Source organism: Ambystoma mexicanum, chromosome 1q (genome assembly GCF_040938575.1).
Source record: "Ambystoma mexicanum isolate Mex_15411 chromosome 1q, UKY_AmexF1_1, whole genome shotgun sequence".
Lineage (NCBI taxonomy): Eukaryota > Metazoa > Chordata > Amphibia > Caudata > Ambystomatidae > Ambystoma > Ambystoma mexicanum.
The window spans coordinates 43,154,086-43,176,033 of NC_090922.1; the positions used below are offsets into that span (position 1 = coordinate 43,154,086).

Here is a 21,948-nt window from a genome sequence, read left to right on the forward strand (position 1 = left end):
ACCGTTGCTGGATCAGGCCTGAAAAATCGCTCCAGCTGTGTGTTCAGTCTGGATGCAAACCGAGCTGTTCTGATGGACTTCTCAGCTCCATCAAGGACTCAAACTGTCCTGTCCAGTTGCCATTCACTGGCATCCCTCAGATGTCTCGAGTGTCATGAACCGCCGTCTGCGCCCATTCTGGACTTCGTGGTTCCTGACCCATACAGGACTTAATTCCGTCATCCTTCCAACATGGCTGTTTGCTGCGGAACGCAGCTTGCCAGTCTTTACGCGCTACGTTCAACTTTCTACAAAACAGACACGCCCCCGCAGCTCTACGCTTCTCAACGCGACCGCTCGGCGTAGTCTGACGTGTGTTGCCGGAGTTTGCTCGGGGCTTCATTCCGAGTCTTGTTTCCCGATTCCTTAATTCATCTTCCTTTCCTTCCCTTTCCTCGAACTTACCTTCAAGCTCCTTCCTGGATCCTCGTCTGCGCTCGGGTCACGGTGTTCCGTTACTCTGAGCTCGGACATTGTTTTCTTCCTGGTTCCCGGTCCTGGACATCTGAACGCCTCCTGGTGTAGGACTGCTATCCTCACGCTGGAAACCGAAGATCAGCACACGGGTCTATACAAATCCCGGACCGTGCGAAGGAAATCGTCCAAGAAGCTTGCAAGCAAGGAAAGACAGGTGAGAAGGAGAGAGACTTGTGACATCGAGTTCCAGTCTTTTACATTCTGCAGACCTGGGAGATATTATGCTGTGACGTGAATGGATGAAGCTAGTCCTCCGACAAGTCTGAATAACTCTCTGATAGATAGTTCTCTCTTCGCAATTATCGAGCAGATCTCTTTCTTGATCACATTCACCTTGTCCATCGGTAGGCTGGGCATGGCTGTGTTTGTGTCCACGACAAAACCTAGGAACTCTATCGTCTGCACCGGTACTAACACAGATTTCTCCCAGTTTATCAGAAAACGTAGTTCCTGTAGTAATTGGGTTGTCTTCTCTGCCTGTTCCAGGAGTCTTTTCCTGTCCTGACCCATCAGACAAAAGTTGTCTAAATTATCAGTCTGATGCCCTGCTCCCTGAGATGAGCCACTACCGTCTGCATCAACTTAGTAAAGGCCCAGGAGGCAGATCCTAGACCGAATGGGAGGCATGTGAACTGCCATTTCTGGTCTCTCCACCAAAACCATAGGTATTTCCGATTCTCGTGTGCTACTGGGATCGTCAGATATGCATCTTTTGAGGTCTATCGTGACTAACCAGTGTTCCCTCTGTAATTCGTCCCTTAGCAGATGGATGCCCTTCATCTTGAAGTGCCTGTATACTAAGAATTCGTTCATGTTCCTCAAATTGATCACCGGTCTGTGCTTCTTTTTGCCGTTGACCTGGAACATATTGCTCACAAAACTGTTCAAAGGATCGGCTACCAGAGCAATAGCCCCATTCTTTTCTAGCTCCGCTATCTCCTTGTTTAACAACTGTTTGTCTTCTCACATGAACCTTATGGGCATCAGCTCTTCTGCTTCAATCGGCTTTCGCCAGAATTCTAGGTGGAAACCCTGCACTGTCTCTTCGACCCATTTATTTCCTGTCCACTCTCTCCATCTTTGTAAGAACTGTGCTGTTCTCCTCCCTACCACCAGGGTCCCTGTTACCACCATGTGTTTGTGTGAGTCTGCATCTTGCCTCACCTGTATTGGCCTGCTGGCCTCTGTTGCCTCCTCTCCAGCCTCGACCCCTCCCCCTTCTCCTCGACTGGAGGAAGGGGTTGTGCCAGCGCTGCTCCTGGTTTCTCCTGTCGTTTCCGTTACTGGCATTGGGCCTAAAGGAGGTGAATCAGCTGGCTGAGCAGCCCATTCCTCTGCCAGCTCTGCCGAAAATCTTGTAGCCAAAGACCCTTTTGAGCGATGCTTGCGCCTTATATATTGCAGCGTAGGTGTTGGCAAACTTCGCCATTTCCTTGATGAATGCGTCTCCAAGCAGTTTGCCATTACTTCTGGATTTCGACTAAGCCGTCACTAGCTCGCTCATCTTAGGGTCGATCTTCACAAGGATGGACCTCCTTTGCTCTGTTAGGGTGTTGCCGAGCATGCATATAGCTCTCTGCGCTCAGCCTCCTAAGATCTCCAGGTCCACTCTTTGCTCTGGTTTTTTGGCCTCCACCGGCATCTGCCAAATCTTAGCCAAAGGACCCAGGACGTCAGGAGCTTATTCTGGCAGGACTCCCAGGATCTATCGATTCCCTTTCTGTTATCCCTGCTGTAGCGCCCCATGAAAGACATCTTTTTTTCATTTATTTCTGGTGTTTCTGCCATGTTGCATCACACTTGAGGCCTGGGGCATTCAGCCAGTAACTTGCTTGTGGCCTCCTTAGACAGGCAGCTACATCTTCTCTTTTTTTTTATAGTTTCCAATCTTGGCAGGGGTCTTCCACTCCGCTGACCTGGGATGTATGAGAGAGTCTGGGTCGAATACCTTGCCCATTTCCTCATCCTCCCTCCTTTTCTTGGCAGCCTTACGCCTGTCTGGAGTGCTTGGGGAGCACTCCAGACAGGCGTAAGGTCCAGACATCGCGCTCTTCCAAGCTTCCTTCAGACATGTCCCATTCTTCCTCCTCTACGTCCTCTGAATAGGACTCGCCAGTATATCCTGTGCCTCTCCTCTCCCAAGACCTCCCTCTCCTTTTACCACCTTTCTCCTTGTGTGGTGTGCCCGGGGGGGTTTGGTTGCTGCTGACCTTCCGGGCCTTCTTTCTTCCCCCTTGCTCCTCTCAGAACCTCTCTGGGCCTTCTCCCCTTAGGGCTTCCATCCCCTGGGAGAACGTAATGGCATCATCCACAAAGCTCCTACTACGTGACAAATCCCCCCCTGGTTGGTCTGATGGAGAGCGGCTATCCAAGGACCTGTCAGCGGCTGACAGATGGATGGATCCATGAGGATGCTGGGCTGAAAGACAACTCCCGCGTAGTTGGACACTTTGAACAGTTGAGGATGCGACCCGACTCCAAAGGCTCCGGGAATCTGGTAAGGCGCTACGCGCTGCAGGCGATGGGTTTGCAGAGACACGTAAGATGCACGCTGAAGATGCAGGGTTATACTCGGGTAAGCTGCGCTCCGAGCGATGGTGTGGCTGAAATCAGGTAGTTACGTGCTGAAGAGAATGTTCCAGAACCTGATGAAATGCGAGCTGAGCTGGAGACAGGTAAGAGAGGTTCAGACAGCGTTAAGTGTTACGCTGCACACAGCAGACTAACGCGAAGCGCCTGCATGCGGGTGGGGCTGGCTCAAATAGCCTGGCCCCAGCCACTCCCCTTTAGCCCCACCTTGTGGCTCCACCTTGCCACTCCCAAAGACGCCTTCCAATGCTTCTCAATGGCCACGCCCGGCCTGGATGCACGCGCCCTAGACACAAAGTGTGCAGGGCACACATTCTTAGTAGCCTGGTGCCAAAGGTGCCAGGACTGGGTCCATTTGGACACTTTGGAGAATGAGGATAATGGCCCTTGGCTAGTGGCCATGAAAATAGCAAAGAAAGAGGAAGGACACAGAGATGTAGAAGAGGATAAAGGACAGTGTGTGTTGCGACTGGTGGATAAGGTCACATGGTTTTTTCATGGACATAAAAAGAATGAACTACACAGACATTTTCCTGGGAAATGTAGTTTTATGGATGTATTATTCTTTTATGAGTGTGTAATTGTTATTTGCTACTCGAGTTATATGTAAAGAAAGAAAGCATAATCCGAGCCTCCGGTCTTGACATAGAATCGAAATAAATGTTCTTATTTTATCAAATAGCCTGCCATGTCGTGTATAAAGGGTATTACATATTCAGCGATTACAGCAGATGTATAGGATCGCTTTTAACAATACACTTTTAGGTAGGCATCTACATTTCCAATCATGCTGGAGACCATAATAGCAAGACCGCCTCTATGTCCATCTTATATTGCCCATAGCTTCACACTTAAGCGCATATAATTGGGAATGTATGTCGTCATGCACATATATTTCATTATGTACACATGCCGCATGTTCTGCCATCATATCTCCTCTTTTTTTCAGCCTTCGACAGGAAGAAATATTTTTATTTTGACGTTGTTAATGGGACCTCCGTCTCTGCATGGTAATATGTTTCTCCGCACATAGCGTACAACACCCACCTCATTTTATGTGTAACACTAGCGATAAACATAACTTTTCACGGTAAGAATAGATCGATTGCTATTCTTGGTCTATGGATAACCGAGACATTCCCTTGTTTGTCTGGAGCAGCGTAGAATATATGTAAGTGTCAACCAATTATTTTTTTTTTATTCCATAGCGTATTGGCTTTCTGCAATAATGGCTTATTAAGGTGCTTAGCTATCATAATGTATCCCAAACCACTATTTAGATAGTACAATTATTTTACATGATACGGGTACAATATGCTTCATTGATCCATAAAAGCTGATTACACTTTCCTGTTTAAAGATGGCGGGGCTATGTTGACCCAAGGACAATTCAGAATGGGTTACACTGCGCTGCAAGAAACTGTGTAAGGACACATGTCTCTGGAAGCGACAAGATTAGACTTCATGGCTAAAATATTTAACAAGTAGGAATACTAACGTTTTGAAACTATTTCCAGTGGTTTGAAATCTTATTTATGAAAATTCTATTATTATTATTATTATTAGTATTTTTTTGTTTGTTGTTAATAATGATATAATATATACCTTGGATGCTTTGGTTCCATACGATTAGGTGTTTGTTAGCCATTCGGCTACCTCCTTTGCCTGGCCCTGAAATAAAAGTCAATGTAAATACTGGCACAGAAAAAAAAATCACGTAGGCTATAAAATGAAGCCAGCAAAGATTAAAGCACGTTTTGAAGTAATTTGCTTTTACAATTGGCTAATTAAATGACCACATCAATAATGAACAGGCAGTGCTGCTTACTTTTTTGCAGGTCATCATAGCACAAACATTTGTCATGAGGGCTGTTTACACACAGGCTGCAATGTCAGCCACGTCTAAACGACCTTCACGCCAAATTACCAGTGCCGAATTGGCTTTTGGGCCACTCTGGCTGCGCGGAAATGGTCTCTATGGCCAAAGTGGGGCGCCAAAACGTGGCGTACCGTGTGCAGACCCTAGCAGGGTGTTTAGGTGCGATGGATTCGGCAGCTGACATTTCCGCGCAGCTGTTTGGCCCAGGTCCCATTTCGGGGCACTTTGCTGGCTGCAACTTGCAGGATGTGGGGACCTTTTGGCGGGGGGACCTTTTGGTGCTGCAAGTGCAGTATTACAGCAATGCAGTGTGCCTAAGTCTACTACAGATAAACAGCCGGCATTGGATCACTGTTTGGATCACACTAAATATTAGGAAATATGTCCGGGGTCAAGCTACTTTAGTGGCTAAGGGGTGTATAATTTAGCGTGTTACTCTAGGATTGACATGTTTAAGAAAAAAAATGTACACTCTTCGAGATACAATTTTTAAATAGCATTAAAAAAACCAGATACTTGAATGAGTTATACGTGCAGGTTCATAAAAAAAGAAAAAAAGGCCCCAAGTGAACATACACAATACATAAACTTTCCAAATGGAATTTGAAAGGAAATGGTGGTATCACAAATCCTGGCTTACCAGAGCTTGAGGCCCAGCACTTAACCACAATGCCAAAGAGAGGCTTGTGCTTTAATAGGCACAGGTTTCATACTTGGCCTATAGTTGAATATATGTCAACATGTAAACATGTTTGTTTTGTAGCCTAAGTATGTAACGTGTTCCCTTTAAAACACTAAGCCCTTTTGAATGGATTGTGTCCTCCAACGTATTCCTCATCTTTGACATGTAGTGTCCACAGCTCGGCTGCTTTGGACATTTTCCGGCAGAGGGCGCCCTGCGTCGATGACCTGTCCCTCGAAGGCCTCCTTTCGAGGGTGACGTCATCGGAAGTTATAAGTAGCACGCACGGCGTCCGTAGCCCCAGTTTTTTCCACAAACGTGTTTGCTTCGTGAAACCCAGCACGCCCCGTGCTTTCTAGTATTTGCTGTGAAGATTTTCTTCGATATGTGTTCGTCTTCCGCTCCGACTACACCTCGGTCCGGGTTAAAAAAATGCCAGGACTGCGGATATAAGATGTCCATCACGGATCTGCATCGTGTCTGCCTGTGGTGCATCGGCGGGGACCATGACACAGATACGTGCTCCAAGTGCAAGGCCTTGCAGGCACAAAAGGGGAAAGTGAAGGTAAGCATGGTGTCCAAGACCCATAAGTCCCGACCTGCTGGGCCTTTGACTGATGAGTCGAGAGGTGACTCTCCTCAGAGGAAGAAGGTCCATCGTTCAAGGTCCAGGAGTGGTTCCTGCCACTCGTCTGCTTACTCGAAGCTCTCGGGGAGAAGGCACCGCTGGTCGCCTTCCTCATAGTCTTCTTCCAGCGGCACCCCTGAGAGGGTGAGTTGCCCGTCCAAACATTGAACGCACGCTGAGTGGGAGGCTTTCCGTGTGAAAATGCTTGATATTTTCGAAAACTGAGCTAGGCCCGTCTGGGCCTTCTGTGGAAGCCAGCAGGGAACGGTCTCGGCTGGATACTCGTGCGCCCTCGAGCCAGGGTGCACAGCGCGATCCCCATCGGGATCCTTCGAGGCCTCGTTCGGACAAGGTTCATAAGGATCGCTCGAGACGTCAAGTGAGGTTGCGATCTTCTTCTCCATCGAAACGTCCAACCCTTTATGCCATCAAAGCCATTGACGCAGTCAGCGCCACAGTTACTGGTGCAACCCCTGGTGACAGTGGAACCACCTAGAAAGGCGGTGGCTAAGTCCAAGTCGTCGACTTTGAAGCCTCTGGATGCGATGCCTGAGAAAAGGTGTACTCCTTTACCAAAGAGAGACTTTTTTTAAGTCTCTTCCATTTGTGAGGAGGAAGAACTTTCTGATTAAGGTGTGGCTCCTTTTGGTCTCCAGTTTGGGACCCCTAATGTGCCAGAATGTCTCATCTCGGAGGAGAGTAGGATGCAGGATCTTTGTGATACCTTGCATAGTGCAAGTGATATAGACACTTCTCCTGAGCTGGAGTTCGGCAAACCAGACACTGGGGAGCATGCCGACTCCTCATACCGATGCCTTATGTCGAGAGTGGTTGAGTATTTGGGCTGGGCCGGGCCTACTGCCCACTATGATCAGGATGATCTTACGCACATTTTGGATCAGGGTCCTCCTACAGATCCTATATTGCCATTTCATGTGGCTCTGCAGAACCGGGTGGCCAAGAATTGGGAGACCCCGTAGACTAGTCGGGCGGTGAACAAGTCTCTGACGAGAAAATACTGTCCCTCCAGCAACAACCCTGGCTATCTGTCATCTCACCCACTCCTGAGAGTATGGTAGTCCAGGCAACCATGGCTACCTTGAAACAGGTTGCGTACCCTACCATCCCTCCTATAGGGATGATAAACGTGTGGATGGATGGGCACGCAAGGTATTTTCAGCTAGGAGTATGGCGTTGAAGGCGGCCAACTCCACTTGTGCCTTGGCAAGGATTTTCGTACACTCTCTGGGACTGCGTTTCTATGGCGGCTGAGCATATTCCAGAAGGGGAAGAAAGGGAGGGCTTCATAGCGCTTGTTAAGGACAGCAAGGAAGCCATGTGTGAATCACTTCAGTCTGGGTTGGATGTTGCCGACAGTGTCAGCAGGTCCATGGCTACGAGCACCGTTATACGCAGATTTGCGTGGTTGTGGAAGTCGGGGTTGTACCGGATGTGCAGGCTCGACTTCGGCAGCAAGGCTGACGAGAGCCTTTAGAAGCCACAGACCTCTAAAGCAGCCACCAAGTCTTTGGGTGCAGCTGTTCGGCAGCCTCAGCCTTTTTTCCTAGGGGTCAGCAATGGAGGGGTAGTTCCTTTCATTACTACTCCTCATTTGAAAGGGCGAGAGGAATGGCCAGTCTAATGGGCCAACAGAAGTTTCCTCGTGGTGGACGAGGTAGAGGTGCCAAAGCCCCTCAAGCAGCAGCCTCTTTGCCATCAGGCTCTGCTACTGCTGCTTCAAAACTTCTCTGAGGCCTTCGGTCACAGCTCACCGGTGGGAGGCAGGCTGTCTCAGCATCTGGAAGATTGTCGAGCCATTACTTTGGATTCTTGGGCTCTGGAAACCATAGCCCACGGGTACTGCCTTCCCTTTCTACGGAAGCCTCACGACAATCCACCGGGAGTACACTCTTTGAGGGTTCTGGATCCGCTCCTTGTGCAGGAAATAACCCTGCTAGAGAAAGGCGCTATAGAATCAGTGCCTGTAGCAGAGAGGATCAAGGGCTGGTACTGCCCTTATTTTTTGATTCCCAAAAAGGACAGGGACTGAGACCCATCTTGGACTTGAGATACTTGAACAAGTTCCTCAGGAAGGACAAATTCAAGATGGTCACTCTTTCTCAGATCCTTCAGGGCCTCAACTTCAGGATTGGTTGGTGTCTTTGGACCTTCAGGATGCTTATTTTCATGTGCTGATATATCTCAAGCACAGGAAATACCCGAGGTTCGCCATTGGCGGCTCACACTTTTAGTTTTGAGTCCTGCCTTTCGGTTGACCTCCGCCCGAGGTTTTTCACCAAACTGATGGTGGTAGTGGCAGCAGATCTCAGGAGAGGGGGGATTCACGTCTACCCCTACCTGGATGATTGACTGATCAGGGCACGTTCTCCCGAACAAGCCTTGGGTAATATCTGTTACCTGTCACTCCCTTCACAGACTAGGCTTCTCCCTCAATTTCAAGACATCCCGTATGACACCGTCGCAACAGCTCCAGTACATCAGGGCTGTCTTGGATACGTTCTTGGGGAAGTGCTCGCCACCCAAGGTGAGGGCTCAGAACATTCTCCAGATGGTAACCAAGTTTCAGAATGCCCAGAGGCTTCCGGCCTTTGAATTCTTAAGGTTGCTCGGCCTCATGGCAGCCTGCATTTTTCTGGTGCCAGAAGCCCGTCTGAGAATGAGGTCCCTTCAATGGCGCTCAGGACTCAATGGTCCCAATTCTCAGGCAAGATGTTGGATCACCTTCAGGTTCTGGTCAAGGTCTCACAGGATCTTCTGTGGTGGGCCAGCGAGGACCACCTCATGAAGGGAGAACCTTTTTGGCAGCCATGGCCGGAGGTAACGGCAGTGACGGATGCTTCCCTCACAGGGTGGGGAGCTCACGCCAACGATCTGACCATCAGCGGTCGTTAGTCTCTGTCGGAGTCCAAATTTCACATCAATCTTTTGGAGCTGAGAGCAATCAGGTTAGCACTGAAGGCTTTGCTGCCGTCTGTACGGGGGGCGGGGGGGGAAATGTCCTGATAATGACAGACAACACAGTGGCCATGCATTACCTCAACAAGAGAGGGAGTGTAGGATTGCTACCACAGTGCAGAGAGGCGATGCAGCTGTGGGTCTGGGCAATTCAAGAAGGAATCTACCTAGCAGCAGTTCATCTGGCTGGAGAGGAGAACACAGCGGTGGATGCTCTGAGCAGGCAGAGCGCATCCTCCCACGAATGAGAAATAGCTGAGGAAGTCCTTCAGGAGGTCTTCACCCTTTGGGGAACCCCACAAGTAGATCTGTTTGCGACCAGTATTGCTCAAGGGAATTTCCTTCGAGAGGAGCTCTACGAGACACGTTTGTGGTAGATTGGGAATTCCCGCTTTTTTACGCGTTTTCTCAGGTTCCTGTCATTCCTCAAGGTGGTTAAGACGGTTTGGGTCCCGCAAGTTCCTAGTTGCTCCGGATTGGGCTAGGAGATCGTGGTACCCGGATCTTCTGGAAATGTCCATCTGTCCTCTGATGCATCTTCCCCTATAGAGGACAGCAACAAAGTCTCTGTACCGTTGCCGTTGGAATAAGTTTAGCGACTGGTGGAGAGAAAAGAATGCTTATCCTTCAGTGTTCGACTGCAGATGTTCTATCCTTTTTGCTTTAAGCCCATAAGGTTCTTCAGGTGGGGACCATTAAAATTTATCTAGCGGTGCTCTCATTTTTTAAGCGCTCATCCGAGGAATGCTCTTATTTTAATATTCCTGAAAGGGCTCACAAATGTATTCCCGCCTTCACCATTTTAGGTTCCGGTTTGGGACCTTAACTTGGTTTTAAAGTTTCTGATGGGTGCTCCATTTGACCCATTGCACTCATGTCCATTGAGGTTATTAACCTTTAAGACCATTATGTTAGTTGCTCTTACACCTGTAAGTAAAGTGAGCAAGTTGCAGGCACTTTCTTACAAGCTACCCTTTACTGTATTCCACAAGCACAGGGTTGTGTTGAGTCAGAACCTCCTTTTTACCTAAGGTAGTTTCTGACTTTCATTTGAGTCAGAAGATTGTGCTCCCTGCCTTCTAGCCTCCTCCACATCCTAGTAAGGAAGAGGAAAGGCTTTATAGGTTGGACCCCTATATTTCCAGAATGTCCAAGGTGAGAGTGGATGACCAGCCCTTTGTGGGGTATACCGGGCACAAACTAGACCAGGCTGTATCTAAACCGACCTTGTCTAGGTGGATCATCCTCACTATTTCTGAATGCTATACTTTGGCGGGCGAGGTCCCTCCTGAAGGGCTTGCGTGCTCATTCAACCAGAGGCATGGCTACGTCGACAGCCCTGCAAAGGGGTGTCCCTATAAAAAACATACGTGATGCTGCAATGTGGTCTTCAATACACACGTTTACCAAGCATTATTCCCTAGCTACTTACCATGCTCTGGATGTGTCGTTTAGTAAGGCAGTCCTTTTATTATGACCTTTAATTTCCAATGTTACTAAATTCTTCTCCCTCCTCCACTCATGGATACTGCTTTGGGAGTCTGTCAAAGATGAGGAATATGTTGGAGGACACAATCCATTCGAAGAACCAGTTACTTACCCCTGGTAATGTTCTTTCGACTGGATGTTCCTCCAACGTATTCCTCTCGGCCTCCCAACCTACCCTTCTGTAGAATTTCCCATGCTATTACAGCTTTCGTTCCATCAAGGCTGAGTACGGTCAGGCCTGATTTGTGGATACTTCTGCTACACGAGGAGGGGGAAAAAAACAAGAACTGAGGCTACGGGCACTGTGCGTGCTACTTATAACATCAGATGACGGAGTCCTTCGAGGGACATCAGCACAACGCCATTGACGCAGGGCGCCCTCTGCCAAAACATTTCCAAAGCAGCCGAGCTGTGGACACTACATGTCAAAGATGAGGAATACGTTGGAAAAATAAAAAGCAAAAAGTGGCCACAATCCATTTGGGGTTATCTGGGTTCACTCTGAACTATCTGTAGACCAATATGCCTGCTTTTCATTGTTTGCGTATACATAAACGTGCTGCAGAGAGGGTAAGGGGCAGCCAGATTAGCTAATTCAAAGACAGGCAATTTGGTTGGTTGCGGGGGCTGACCATTTTTTAAATTGCTGCTCTAGTGGTCATCGGATTTTCGGAGTGTGTGCCTGCTTGCAAATGTGGCATGTTACAGTTGTCTGGGAATCACTCCCACCATAGGAAGTTTGAGGGAGTCAGAGAGAGATGGGATATGACTGCAAAAAAGAATCAAAAGTCAGTGTGGTCCACTTGTGTACTTATATCGCACCAGTCAGGCCCATAGGCTTGAGACTGTTTTCGGGCATGGTTCAAAGTCTTTGTGCCACCATTTGCCCTCAGAGCAGTCCCTGTGTGTTACTGTTGGCCCATTGACCCACATTGGGACAAAGTGGCCATTGACGATGGCTGCAGGTCACTTTTTGTGACCATGTCAAGTGGCTGGTTGGGGGATTTGTACTTTGCTACAGCCACATCAGCCTTGCCCCAAGTCATTGCTACTGCAGCGATTCCCATTGGGAAATCTCAGTATGATACTGTATGTCATTTAAAACAATGAATCTAAGAAAATACCTTTTTAAATGGGTATTATGGTTGCAGCACAAAACGACAAAACACTAAAAATTATCCAGGTATGGTTAGTATCCTTGTAAAACACTCGAAATCGAGCACAGAGTCTCATTGAAGGATGTGGAACTAAAAGACATTTTCCACTTATAAAATCATGTATGCCAAAGTTAATGGAAACAGCCAAAAATAGTTCTGATGTATTTGAACGGCAATGAGACTCTAAGGTTTCAATTGTCACAGTGAGTCTGTCCATATAATATTTGATTATTGATGCACAGCTCAAAGACACCACTCTATGCTTCAAGGAGACAAAAAAGCAGTTCAAAGTGATTGTTTCTGAGATAATCAGATTAGTTCCAAAGTAAAGATGCCTACGGTTTTTAAAACGATAATATTAAAGTATAATTACCGACATTTTGAGACAAGCACATTGATACTTACTACCAACATATTCGTTTTTGTCGAGCAATACATGTATAGGGAGCATCTCGCACAAATGCTTACTTTCATCAGGCACGTACCACTACACGTAAGATTTTTTAAAGGAATTACTGGTATGCAAACATTTCAAATGCATTTTCCAGATGTTGCATTTATCTAAACCAATTAGTTTTTATTCAAATTAGAACCTTTCAAATAGTAATGGGCCTGTTGTCTTTCTACTGCCGTAGCAGTGCAATGTACAAAACTAAACATTCACCAGGTACAGCAGTTTCTAAAAGGAAGACAGTATCTGAAAACAAACACATTAGTAATCCGTTTCAGTGTAGCGGTTGGAGCTTTCTTTGTATGTGCTGGGGACTATTTTCTCTGTCCCTTAGAAAAAAGTTACTGTGACATCTTTCTCAACCATACTTGGCGAACATGTACTTGGACATGCAAGGTGCAAACAGATCGAAAGTTTGACTTCAAACTTCTTAAATTCGGATTGAGACTGCCTTTTCAAACTTGTATCCATAGCAATAAGTCAATGGGTTTTATTTGAACATGCAACCAGAACAGTGTGCTAAATCAACAGAGAATTTGAATGGGACGGGTTAAGCCAGAATTCCTATTTTTGGCCACTTTTTGGGTTAACTTTTTGCTCCCCCATAGCGTTTTTGGTTCCTTCATCTCTTTTGCGGGCCAAAGGGACTTCCCCTGAAGCCCCCCTGCCATTACGCCCTTAATTACCTTATTTAATGGAACACCCCTAAAGGCGTCCAATCCCAGGGGTGCTTCTCGGGCTCCTCATTTTTGCCCTAGTGTGATTCTATCACCGTACATGGGTTTTAGGGTAGGTTGGAGTCATTGTACTTTACTTGGTTTTGCCATCACCAGGTGTGCAAGCTGTTTTTTTTTTAAAACTAATTTATCTATTTTTTTATTTTACATTTTTAAAGCGCTCACACAGCCCGCGGGCATCGAGGCGCTGTTACAGAAATAGTTTTTTTTTGGTTGCATAATTGTTTTTTGTGTGTTTTAGTTGTGTATTTATAACACGCTTAAACACCCGGAGGTTTCTAAGCGCGGACCCGGGGATCGAACCTGTGTTGCTTCATGTCGTCTTGCTTCCAAGGCGCGCATGCTGCCACTGAGCTATCCTCCCTGGACAGTTTTACTGCATTGGTGGCCCTATGTATTTCAAACAAAACATTTTTTATAAAGGAGCTATACTATCTTGTCGCAGCTGCAGTTTCCCTGCGATTTTTCTGGAATTTGTTTTATGGGACATCCTTCCCTCCACCCTCTCACTACCTTAGAAATCACCCTGGCCCCTGCCAGGGCTGACTTCTGCAGCCACCCCTTCGCCACTGGAGTCTTCCCATCCCCCTTGAAGCACTCCCTTGTGCACCCTCTTCTTAAGAAACCCTCTGCCGATCTCTCCTGCCCGGCTATCACGCAATCTCCATCACTCCCTTCCTGGGCAGGCTCCTGGAGAAACTGTCCATCTCCCAGCTTATTCTCCACACTGAATCTGTTGGTTGTCTTCATGACCATTAGTCTGGCTTCAGAGCTGCCGGAAGCACGGAAACTGCTCTCCTGAACATCTGTGAAGACTTGATCGCCAACCTTAACTCTAACACCCCGTGTGTCTTCATCTTACTTGATCTCTCTCTTCTGCCTTTGACACTGTTAACCATGCCATCCTGCTAAATTGTCTCCGTGATAACCTGGGCATCACCGGTCAGGCCATGGCATGGCTGACTTCCTTCCTCTCTGATCAACCCGTCGAGGTCCAACTTTGGTCCTTCCTCTCTGCTATCTTTTTCTCTACCTGTGGTGTCCCCGAGGGGTCTAACCTCTCTCCCTGGCTGTTCAACCAATACCTGGCACTCCTTGCCCACCGCATTGCCCCTCTCTGCCCCAACTTTCAATGCTATGCGGATGACACTCAGCTCATTTTCAGGCTACCTTCGGCCACCTCTTCTCCATCCCTCATCTCTGACTGTCTGCTATCCAGGGATGATGTGCCGCCAATGACCTCTGCCTTAATGCCAGTAAGATTGAGATTCTCCTCACCGGTTCATCCACACCCCCCTTTCCTGTAGCTCTCTGGCCGGCCTTTCTTGGCCCTCTTCCTGCTCCCACCTGCAAGGCTAAAAACCTTGGGGTCATCTCTGACTCCAAACTCTTTCTCTCCTCACATCTCTGACTCCACACTCTTTCTCTCCTCACATCTTTGACGTCTCTAAGAAGTCACACTACCAGCTTCACCTCCTCAGAGGTATTCTTCCTTTCCTCTCCTTCCCCCAGAAGCTCACTGTCCCCAGAGCTCTAGTTCTCAGCCTCTTTCTAAATCTGCCTGCTTCTACTCTCCGCCCTCTGCAACTCATCCAAAACAGGACTGCAAGACTTGTCCTTGGCCTCAAGCCCAGGGATCGTATCTCTCCAGGACTGAAATCTCTGCACTGGCTCCTAGTGGCTGCGAGGATTAAGTTCAAAACCCTCTGCATCGTCCACAAGGCCTTCTGGGGCCTGGGGCCTGAATACCTTCAACTCTCTCTTCCTAAATATCTTCCTTCTCGAGCTCTTCACTCATTGGTCTTCATCTCCCTCAGGGTCAGTCGCTTCTCCAAGCAACGAGTTAGTGGCAGATCACTCTCTTCAGCTGGGGCCTCTCTCTGGAACAGCCTCCCTGAAACTTGAGGAGAACCATCTTCGGTTCCGGAAGCACCTTAAAACCTTCCTCTTTGCTTCTGCTTCCTCTCCCCCTCTCCCTTGCTGAATTCCTGGCTGATACTGAGACTGCACTGGTTACCTGGCCACCCTTCTGTTCTCAGGCCCAAGTCCTGCCTGTTGCACGCCTGCACTGCCTCCCTGGCAACCCCTGCACCTGGGGACTGTATTCTGTATCCCTACAGTCCCCCCCACCAGCACTTATGTCTGCACTCACCCTGCACTTGCCACCAGCTGGCCGTTTATTTATCTCGTTATTTTATTATCCCATGTACTGCACTCCCCCCCACCCCCCGCACTTTTCCCTTTGCACATTGCCTTGTGCGATCTGAATGACACCTGCCCTAGTAAGATCGTTGTCTGTCTTCCCTCTCTGTCACAATTCGCTCCCTTCGCTCCCGTTCCCACCCCTTGGGGGTATGATTTGGGGTTTATTCCCTACTGGACTTTCCTTCCGAACCTTACGCTACAGTTTATTTGGAGCGCTAAATCCTTATTTTCCAAGCTACTTCCCTTCCGGATCCATTCCAGGTTTTTGGCATTTTGGCAGCCAGCATGCAGCTTTAGTCAAATGACTATGCTTCCCAGAATGCCTGGCCCACTGCTTCATCTCCACCCTTGCAGGACAAGGTTGGGTGGAGGATAGGCAACACCTCTGGCTGCAGGTGCAGCAAGCAGCACACCTGAGGTGTGTGCTGGTTAAGTAGCTTTAAAAGCCTCAGTTTGCTTCAGTGCAGTGCTGGTCATTGAGGCAGTGTTCCTGTTTGTGACTGGTTCCTTGTTCCTGGTTCTTAGCTTTGTGCCTAGTTCCTACTTTCTATTTCTTGTTCCTTATCCCTGGATTCGAATTGAATGTGCTTAATTGTGATTTCTGCATCCTAGATTCCCTTTCTGGCTTCCTTTGTTTGCAGGCCGCATTTCTCAGTGCTTTCCTTTTTGCTGCAACCCAGTTTGCCTGTGTTCTATATTTCTTTGACTTTGCCCTTTGCTGCTGTAAACCTTGATGCTTTAGTCTTTCCTCTTGATAGATTTAGCTTCCTGCCTTTTTCCTTGGATGGATGGGGGAGGTTAGCCTTTGTAATTTCGTTTTCTCTGCTCCCGTTCCTTTACTTTCTCTTGGAATCCATTCCAGGTTTTTCCTTGCACTTCTGCATTTATTTCCCTTTTATTATTAGGTGTGGGGTGCTGATGTAGCTAGCTCCTGTGTGAATGCCTATGTTTTCCTCGCTAGTCCGTAATAGCTATTCCTACTTGCCCCTTGTCTTGAGTTTTATGTATTTAGTTATCCTCCCTTTGCTGTTATAGCCTTTCTGGGTCCCTGTTTGATCAACAGTGTTCGTGGGCTTCGCTGACATTCAAGTGGTATTTCTCGTCCTAGTGAGTACTGTTTTTAAGTTACCTTATTCAATACCGTCAAGAGTGTTAGCTCACAGATCCCGTCGTTGCTTGCCCTGTACGTGGGCTTAGCGCTGTCAGTAACTGTAGCAGCAATTGTGGGTAAGGAGCTTGCCGACTTCCCTTGTAATCATAAGGCGCTTCTAAGTGCTTAACCCACATCCCTTTTCATATATTTGTAGTGCTATCACACTCTACTTGCACTCCTGGGTTTTAGAGTATATGCCATATTCACTGCCTTTGTCCTCACCTGACACTCTGTTCCCCCTCCCCCTCCCTTGCCTTGTCGCACCTTCCAACACTTGTGTATAGGCGCGTTATGCCGTATCATATCTTAAATCATTTTTTAATTCATTCTGAAATCCACACCTATCCATAACACTTCTGCAAATAAACATGGGGAAACGGCTGTTTCATCAAATGCAGGGAAACTGCTGCAATGTGGTGGACGGGCCCGTTTCTAAAATCCTGCTCTCTGCCCTTTTGTGTTTCAGGGCTTTCCTTTGCCTTGGTGACCATGAGGTGGCCCCAAAATGGCCGCTCACACCACATGGGCTTTTTTGTGAGCCTATAAGCGAAGCCTCCATTTGTTCCCGACTGGTTTAGGCCAGTATAGGTCCCTCGACTGTCCCTCCTACTTCCTGTGGGAGTTGCTTAAGTTTAAGTGGCAGTCCTCCTGGCCAACCTGTATGGTTGGCTGGCCAACCCGTATGGTTGGCCATCCAACCCCTTGCCCCCCAGCTCCTTTTAGTGATTGGTTGGCCCACCATTGTCAAGCCTCTTTGTGCAAGGGTATTTAGGCTTTGTCCTGCCCGTTTCATTCTCATGCTTTCTTGTTCCTGTAGCGTGAAGGTGGAAGATCTGCTAACCTACGGAGGGATTTTTCCTGCCGATTCCTGACGTTTCTGCCATTTTTAAATCCTTTATTGGGTAATTCCTGGTAAGTGTAGTAGCTTGGGCATATCCTGTTTTGGGTTTCTTGTAATTAGAGTTCCTGTACAGGCTTCCTGAAGACTCCTGGTGACTCCACATATCTGCTGGGCTGAGCCCTCCACACTGGAACTGTTGTCTGAGACATTTTATTACTGCCTACTGCCATTTACCACCAGAATCCTCTGATTGCTGTGGGCCACTGCTGATGCGCAGAAGGTGGTTGATGCCTCAACTTCCATCAGATCTTCCGATTAGGATGTCTGAGGGTGCCACCAGCCATTGTCTCTGCCCTGGGAAAGTTTGCTGTTGTGTTGCTGTCTTCTTTTTTTTGTTGAGCTGCTGGGAGCCATTTTCACAGATTCCTGACGCTTTCTGAGGTCCCTGCTGAAATATTCAAAGTAGGCATAAGGGTCCAGGTCCTGGGAAGAACCTTTGTTCCTTTTCTAGCTGCATATTGTCATTGGCCCTGGGTTTAAACCCCTGGAAAATGAATCCTGAAAACCGCACCTTGTGGAAAAGAGCGATTTACTCACTGGTTAGTTTCCGGTTGCTGGAGTCATTTTCGCAGATGCCACCAGCATGAGTACTTACCTAAGGGTCCTGGAGTGGGTGATTATTCGAGATACTACCCCACTGGTGTCTCCATGGTACAGATTCCTCAGAGGCGAGTGTTTACTGCATTTCCCATAGACCTCTAGTGGGAGTCCTCCTGTTCTGCTACTTTTTCTGGGGTAAGATTCAACCTACAACCTCTGGAACACTTCCGTGGAGTCTCATTGGGCTTTCCTCAGGGTAGATTGTCACAAAGTCTGCACTTCTGGGGTAGATCTGTTTTAATACCTTCATTAAAGCGGAGGGCCCTTTACTTTTCCCGTTCATTCCAACGGAACTTTGAAATTCCACTGGAACTATCTTACAAATGACTATGGGGTATTTACCTGCCCCTGGACATTACCCCTGGCTCCCCTAGGGGTTCAGTGAGTCCTGGACCAAGTTTTGTAAGTTTTACCCTTACCTGTGATTTTTTTGTTTTGTTATATCCGTTTTAAAGTCATACCCTGCATTTCTATCATGGTGAATGTACTTTAATCAGTGTGACTTAATCTAGTGACAATGTGTATATTTGTTGTTCCGAAAATGTCTAAGGAAGGTACCTGTGCCTACAATGTTTTGATTCTTAGAAGCCTTTAGCTAAAAGTATTACGGTTTTATTTTCTCTATGGATAAAGTGTATGATCATATATGACGCCCTGCCAGTCTAAAAGATTGTGTATTCATGTTCTAAGCTCCAAGGATTGTTCCTGTTGGTAAAATTGGGTATCCCTATTTCTCCCATCCTCTATCATATGTGTTAGGTGCTGACCACAATGTCTAGGGCCTTCCACATGTACTGTGGTTGGGTTTGTCTTTAAGACATGGTATATCATTGCGCAGGGTTGTAGGGGATTTACCTGTTTGCTAGGATTTATGGTTCCCTTATTCTTCTCCCACACCCGCCTCCCGTTAATTTATGTTTGGTGCTCACCTCTGGCAGAGGGCCCACATTTGTACATTGGGTTAGGAGAGTCTTTTTAGAGATTTACTTTTATTATACATATGCTTTGTTTATTTAATTCATTTGTGCTAGTTTCTGAGTGCTTACTTGAACTGATAGTTTTATATATGTTACTTAAATAAAATATATATTTTTCAGTATAGCAGTGTGGACTAATTGTACCTCTGTGTTGATCTACTACCCCATATCTGAGAGGTAAACCTTGTTGTTCTGTGCCCTTTACCGACACTGAAAGGTTTGGTTTCCCTGTCTTTTCAGGTGATTTAGCCTTCCCCATAGGTCTAGAGCTTGTAACATCCCCAACGGTGGGTGATATAAAAATGATCTTAAGTCTTACTTGCAAATCAATTCTGTTAAAAATATCAAAGAACATGGCTGTACATTCCATGCCTGCATGGCTTGTCTGCGCTTTTTTCCGCTCAGGGTCAGTAACAAGTTTGTAAACCAGACTGTGCACTGCAAAAAATCTTTGCAGTGTCTCAGATCTACAGGTCTCCCTTCCCTACCTTTCTCAATTTTACTTTTCTGCCCTCAGCTGAGCTAGCCCAGAAAGCAAGGAAAGAGATTGCAGACTACCTCTCGAGTGGAAAGGATGAAAGAGCGCGAATTCGCGTTGAGCACATAATCCGAGAGGACTACCTGGTGGAGGCCATGGAGATACTTGAGCTCTACTGTGACCTTCTTCTGGCTCGATATGGGTTGATTCAATCTATGAAGTAAGATTTATTTTTTTAATGCTTCATTTATGCATTTTATACAAATATTCGAATTGTATTGTCCTTTGCTCGCATTCGTGTCTTCCTCCCATACATTTGTTGTCTACTGTGGGAGACTGTTGTTCCCCTTGTGATGATTTGTCTTTGCCACTCCACAGTTTGCCAGCGGAAATGATGACCATCTTCTAATTTCCTGAGTCTGTACACTTCCAGGTTTCTCGTCAAAGCACAGCACCTTTTTTTCCTATCCTCTTTGAGTATATATTTTATTTTCTGTTTCAGCCTTTTTTGTAATCGTGCTCCACAATCTTCATTATGTGTATGCTTTTCGAGCCTGCCCAGCTCTGGGAAACTCAATACCTTGACATTGTTCTTTAAATGGTCGATGTTCCCGTGAATTATTTTGGTCCCAATCTAGTGTCCTTGGCACCAAAACAGGCAAAATCGATGTATCCTTAATTCATGAGATCATTAATTCATGAGATTATAGTGAAATTCTTAATCCAGACTTTATGAATACTAGGACAAAGACAAAATGTAACTATGAATGTGCCTGGGCAATTGCAGTGAAAGCATGTATGCTGTCTTCTCTTAAATCTTGACAGTTCTCTCTGGGGTTATAGCGAAGGCACAATATTTGCACTTGCCACTAGCATGTGATAATTCACTCTTCCCATTAAATAATAGTGTGCTGCATGTGAAGAACTGGCAATTAACTAAGGAGGGTGAGTAGTATGTTGCATCCTCACGACATTACCCAGGAAGAAGGAAGAGGCAGGCATGACACAGAGATAGCTGGAGCAGCTCAGTAGGGTTTATATTATGGGAACCGACTCCCGGCAAGATGGCAGCACCGTCTCTCTTTAAGCGTTTCGGCAAACTGTCTGCCACTGTCCCCCAAGCACCACGTCCCCGACAAGCTTTCAAAGGATGCTCCTGTGTTACCCAGCGCATGGGGGACAGCGGCCACAGTGCTTGTATGGCCACCCAAACAATTGCGGTCACAGCCACACTGGAGAAACCCACTACATAGTATCTTTAAAACGTTAAGATTTGTGCCCTTGTTAATAGCTTATTTAATATTGTTGTTTATTTCAGTTTGCAGGAACAACCCACTCATAGGAGAGAGCTTCAAGGGATGATGTCCAGTTCTGAGCTGATTGATATGATATGGCATTTATAACGCGCCTATACACAAGTGTTTCGAGGTGCGACGAGGCAAGGGATTGGGAACAGAGGGAAGACAGACAACGATCTTAATAGGCCAGGTGTCATTCAGATCGCGCAAGTGCATGGGAAGGGGGAAAGGGAAAAGTGTGAGGGGGTAGGGAGAGGGGAAAGTGCAATACTTGGGAGAGGGGAAAGTGCACTACATGGGATAGTAGAATAAATAAGATAAATAAACGGCCGGATGCTGGCAAGTGCAAGGTAAGAGCAGACATAAGTGCTGGTGGGGGACTGTATGGATACAGAATACAGTCCTCAGTGCATGGGTTGCCAGGGAGGCAGTGCAGGTGTGCAAATGGTGGAGCCTGGGCCCAAGGTCACAAAGGGTTGCCAGGTAGCCAGTGCAGTTTCAGCCAGGAATTCAGCAGGGGAGAGGGGGAGAGAAAGCAGAAGCAAAGAGGAAGGTTTTGAGGTGTTTCCGCAACCGCGGATGGTTCTCCTCAAGTTTAAGGGAAGCAGGAAGGCTGTTCCAATGGGAGGCCCCTACCGAGGAGAGAGATCTACCACCAACTCGTTGCTTGGAGAAGCGACAGACCCTGAGGGAGTTGGAGGCGGATGAGCGAAGAGCTCGAGAAGGAAGATATTTGGGAAGAGAGAGTTGAAGGTGTTGCGGCTCCAGGCCCCAGAAGGCCTTGTGGACAATGCAAAGGGTTTTGAACTTAATCCTTGCAGCCACTGGGAGCCAGTGCAGAGATTCCAGTCCTGGAGAGATACGATCCCTAGGCTTGAGGCCAAGGACAAGTCTCGCAGTCTTGTTCTGGATAAGTTGCAAAGGGCGGAGTGTAGAGGCAGGCAGATTTAGATAGAGGCTGTTGCAATAGTCCAGTTTAGAGAGAACCAGGGCTCTGGAGACGATGAGCTTCTGGGGGAAGGAGAGGAAAGGAAGAATACCTCTGAGGAGGTGCAGGTGGTAATGTGACTTCTTAGAGACATCAGAGATGTGAGGAGAGAAGGAGAGTGTGGAGTTGAAGATGAACCCGAGGTTTTTAGCCTTGAAGTTAGGAACAGGAAGAGGGCCGAGAGAAGCCCTTTGCTCATATGGCAGGAAATTGAGGTTTGGTCAGGACATTGATTATTTGAAGTA

General features: G+C 47.2%; 1 protein-coding gene across 5 annotated transcripts in view; it reads left to right on the plus strand.

The window, feature by feature from the left end:
• IST1 (IST1 factor associated with ESCRT-III) overlaps nucleotides 1–21,948 on the plus strand; it is a 615,340-nt gene that overhangs the window by 234,411 nt on the left and 358,981 nt on the right. For all 5 annotated transcript variants that reach the window (XM_069635496.1, XM_069635499.1, XM_069635500.1 and 2 more), the window contains exon 3: nucleotides 19,457–19,637. In XM_069635496.1, coding sequence (XP_069491597.1) covers nucleotides 19,457–19,637 — 181 coding nt within the window. The remainder of the gene's footprint in view (nucleotides 1–19,456; nucleotides 19,638–21,948) is intronic.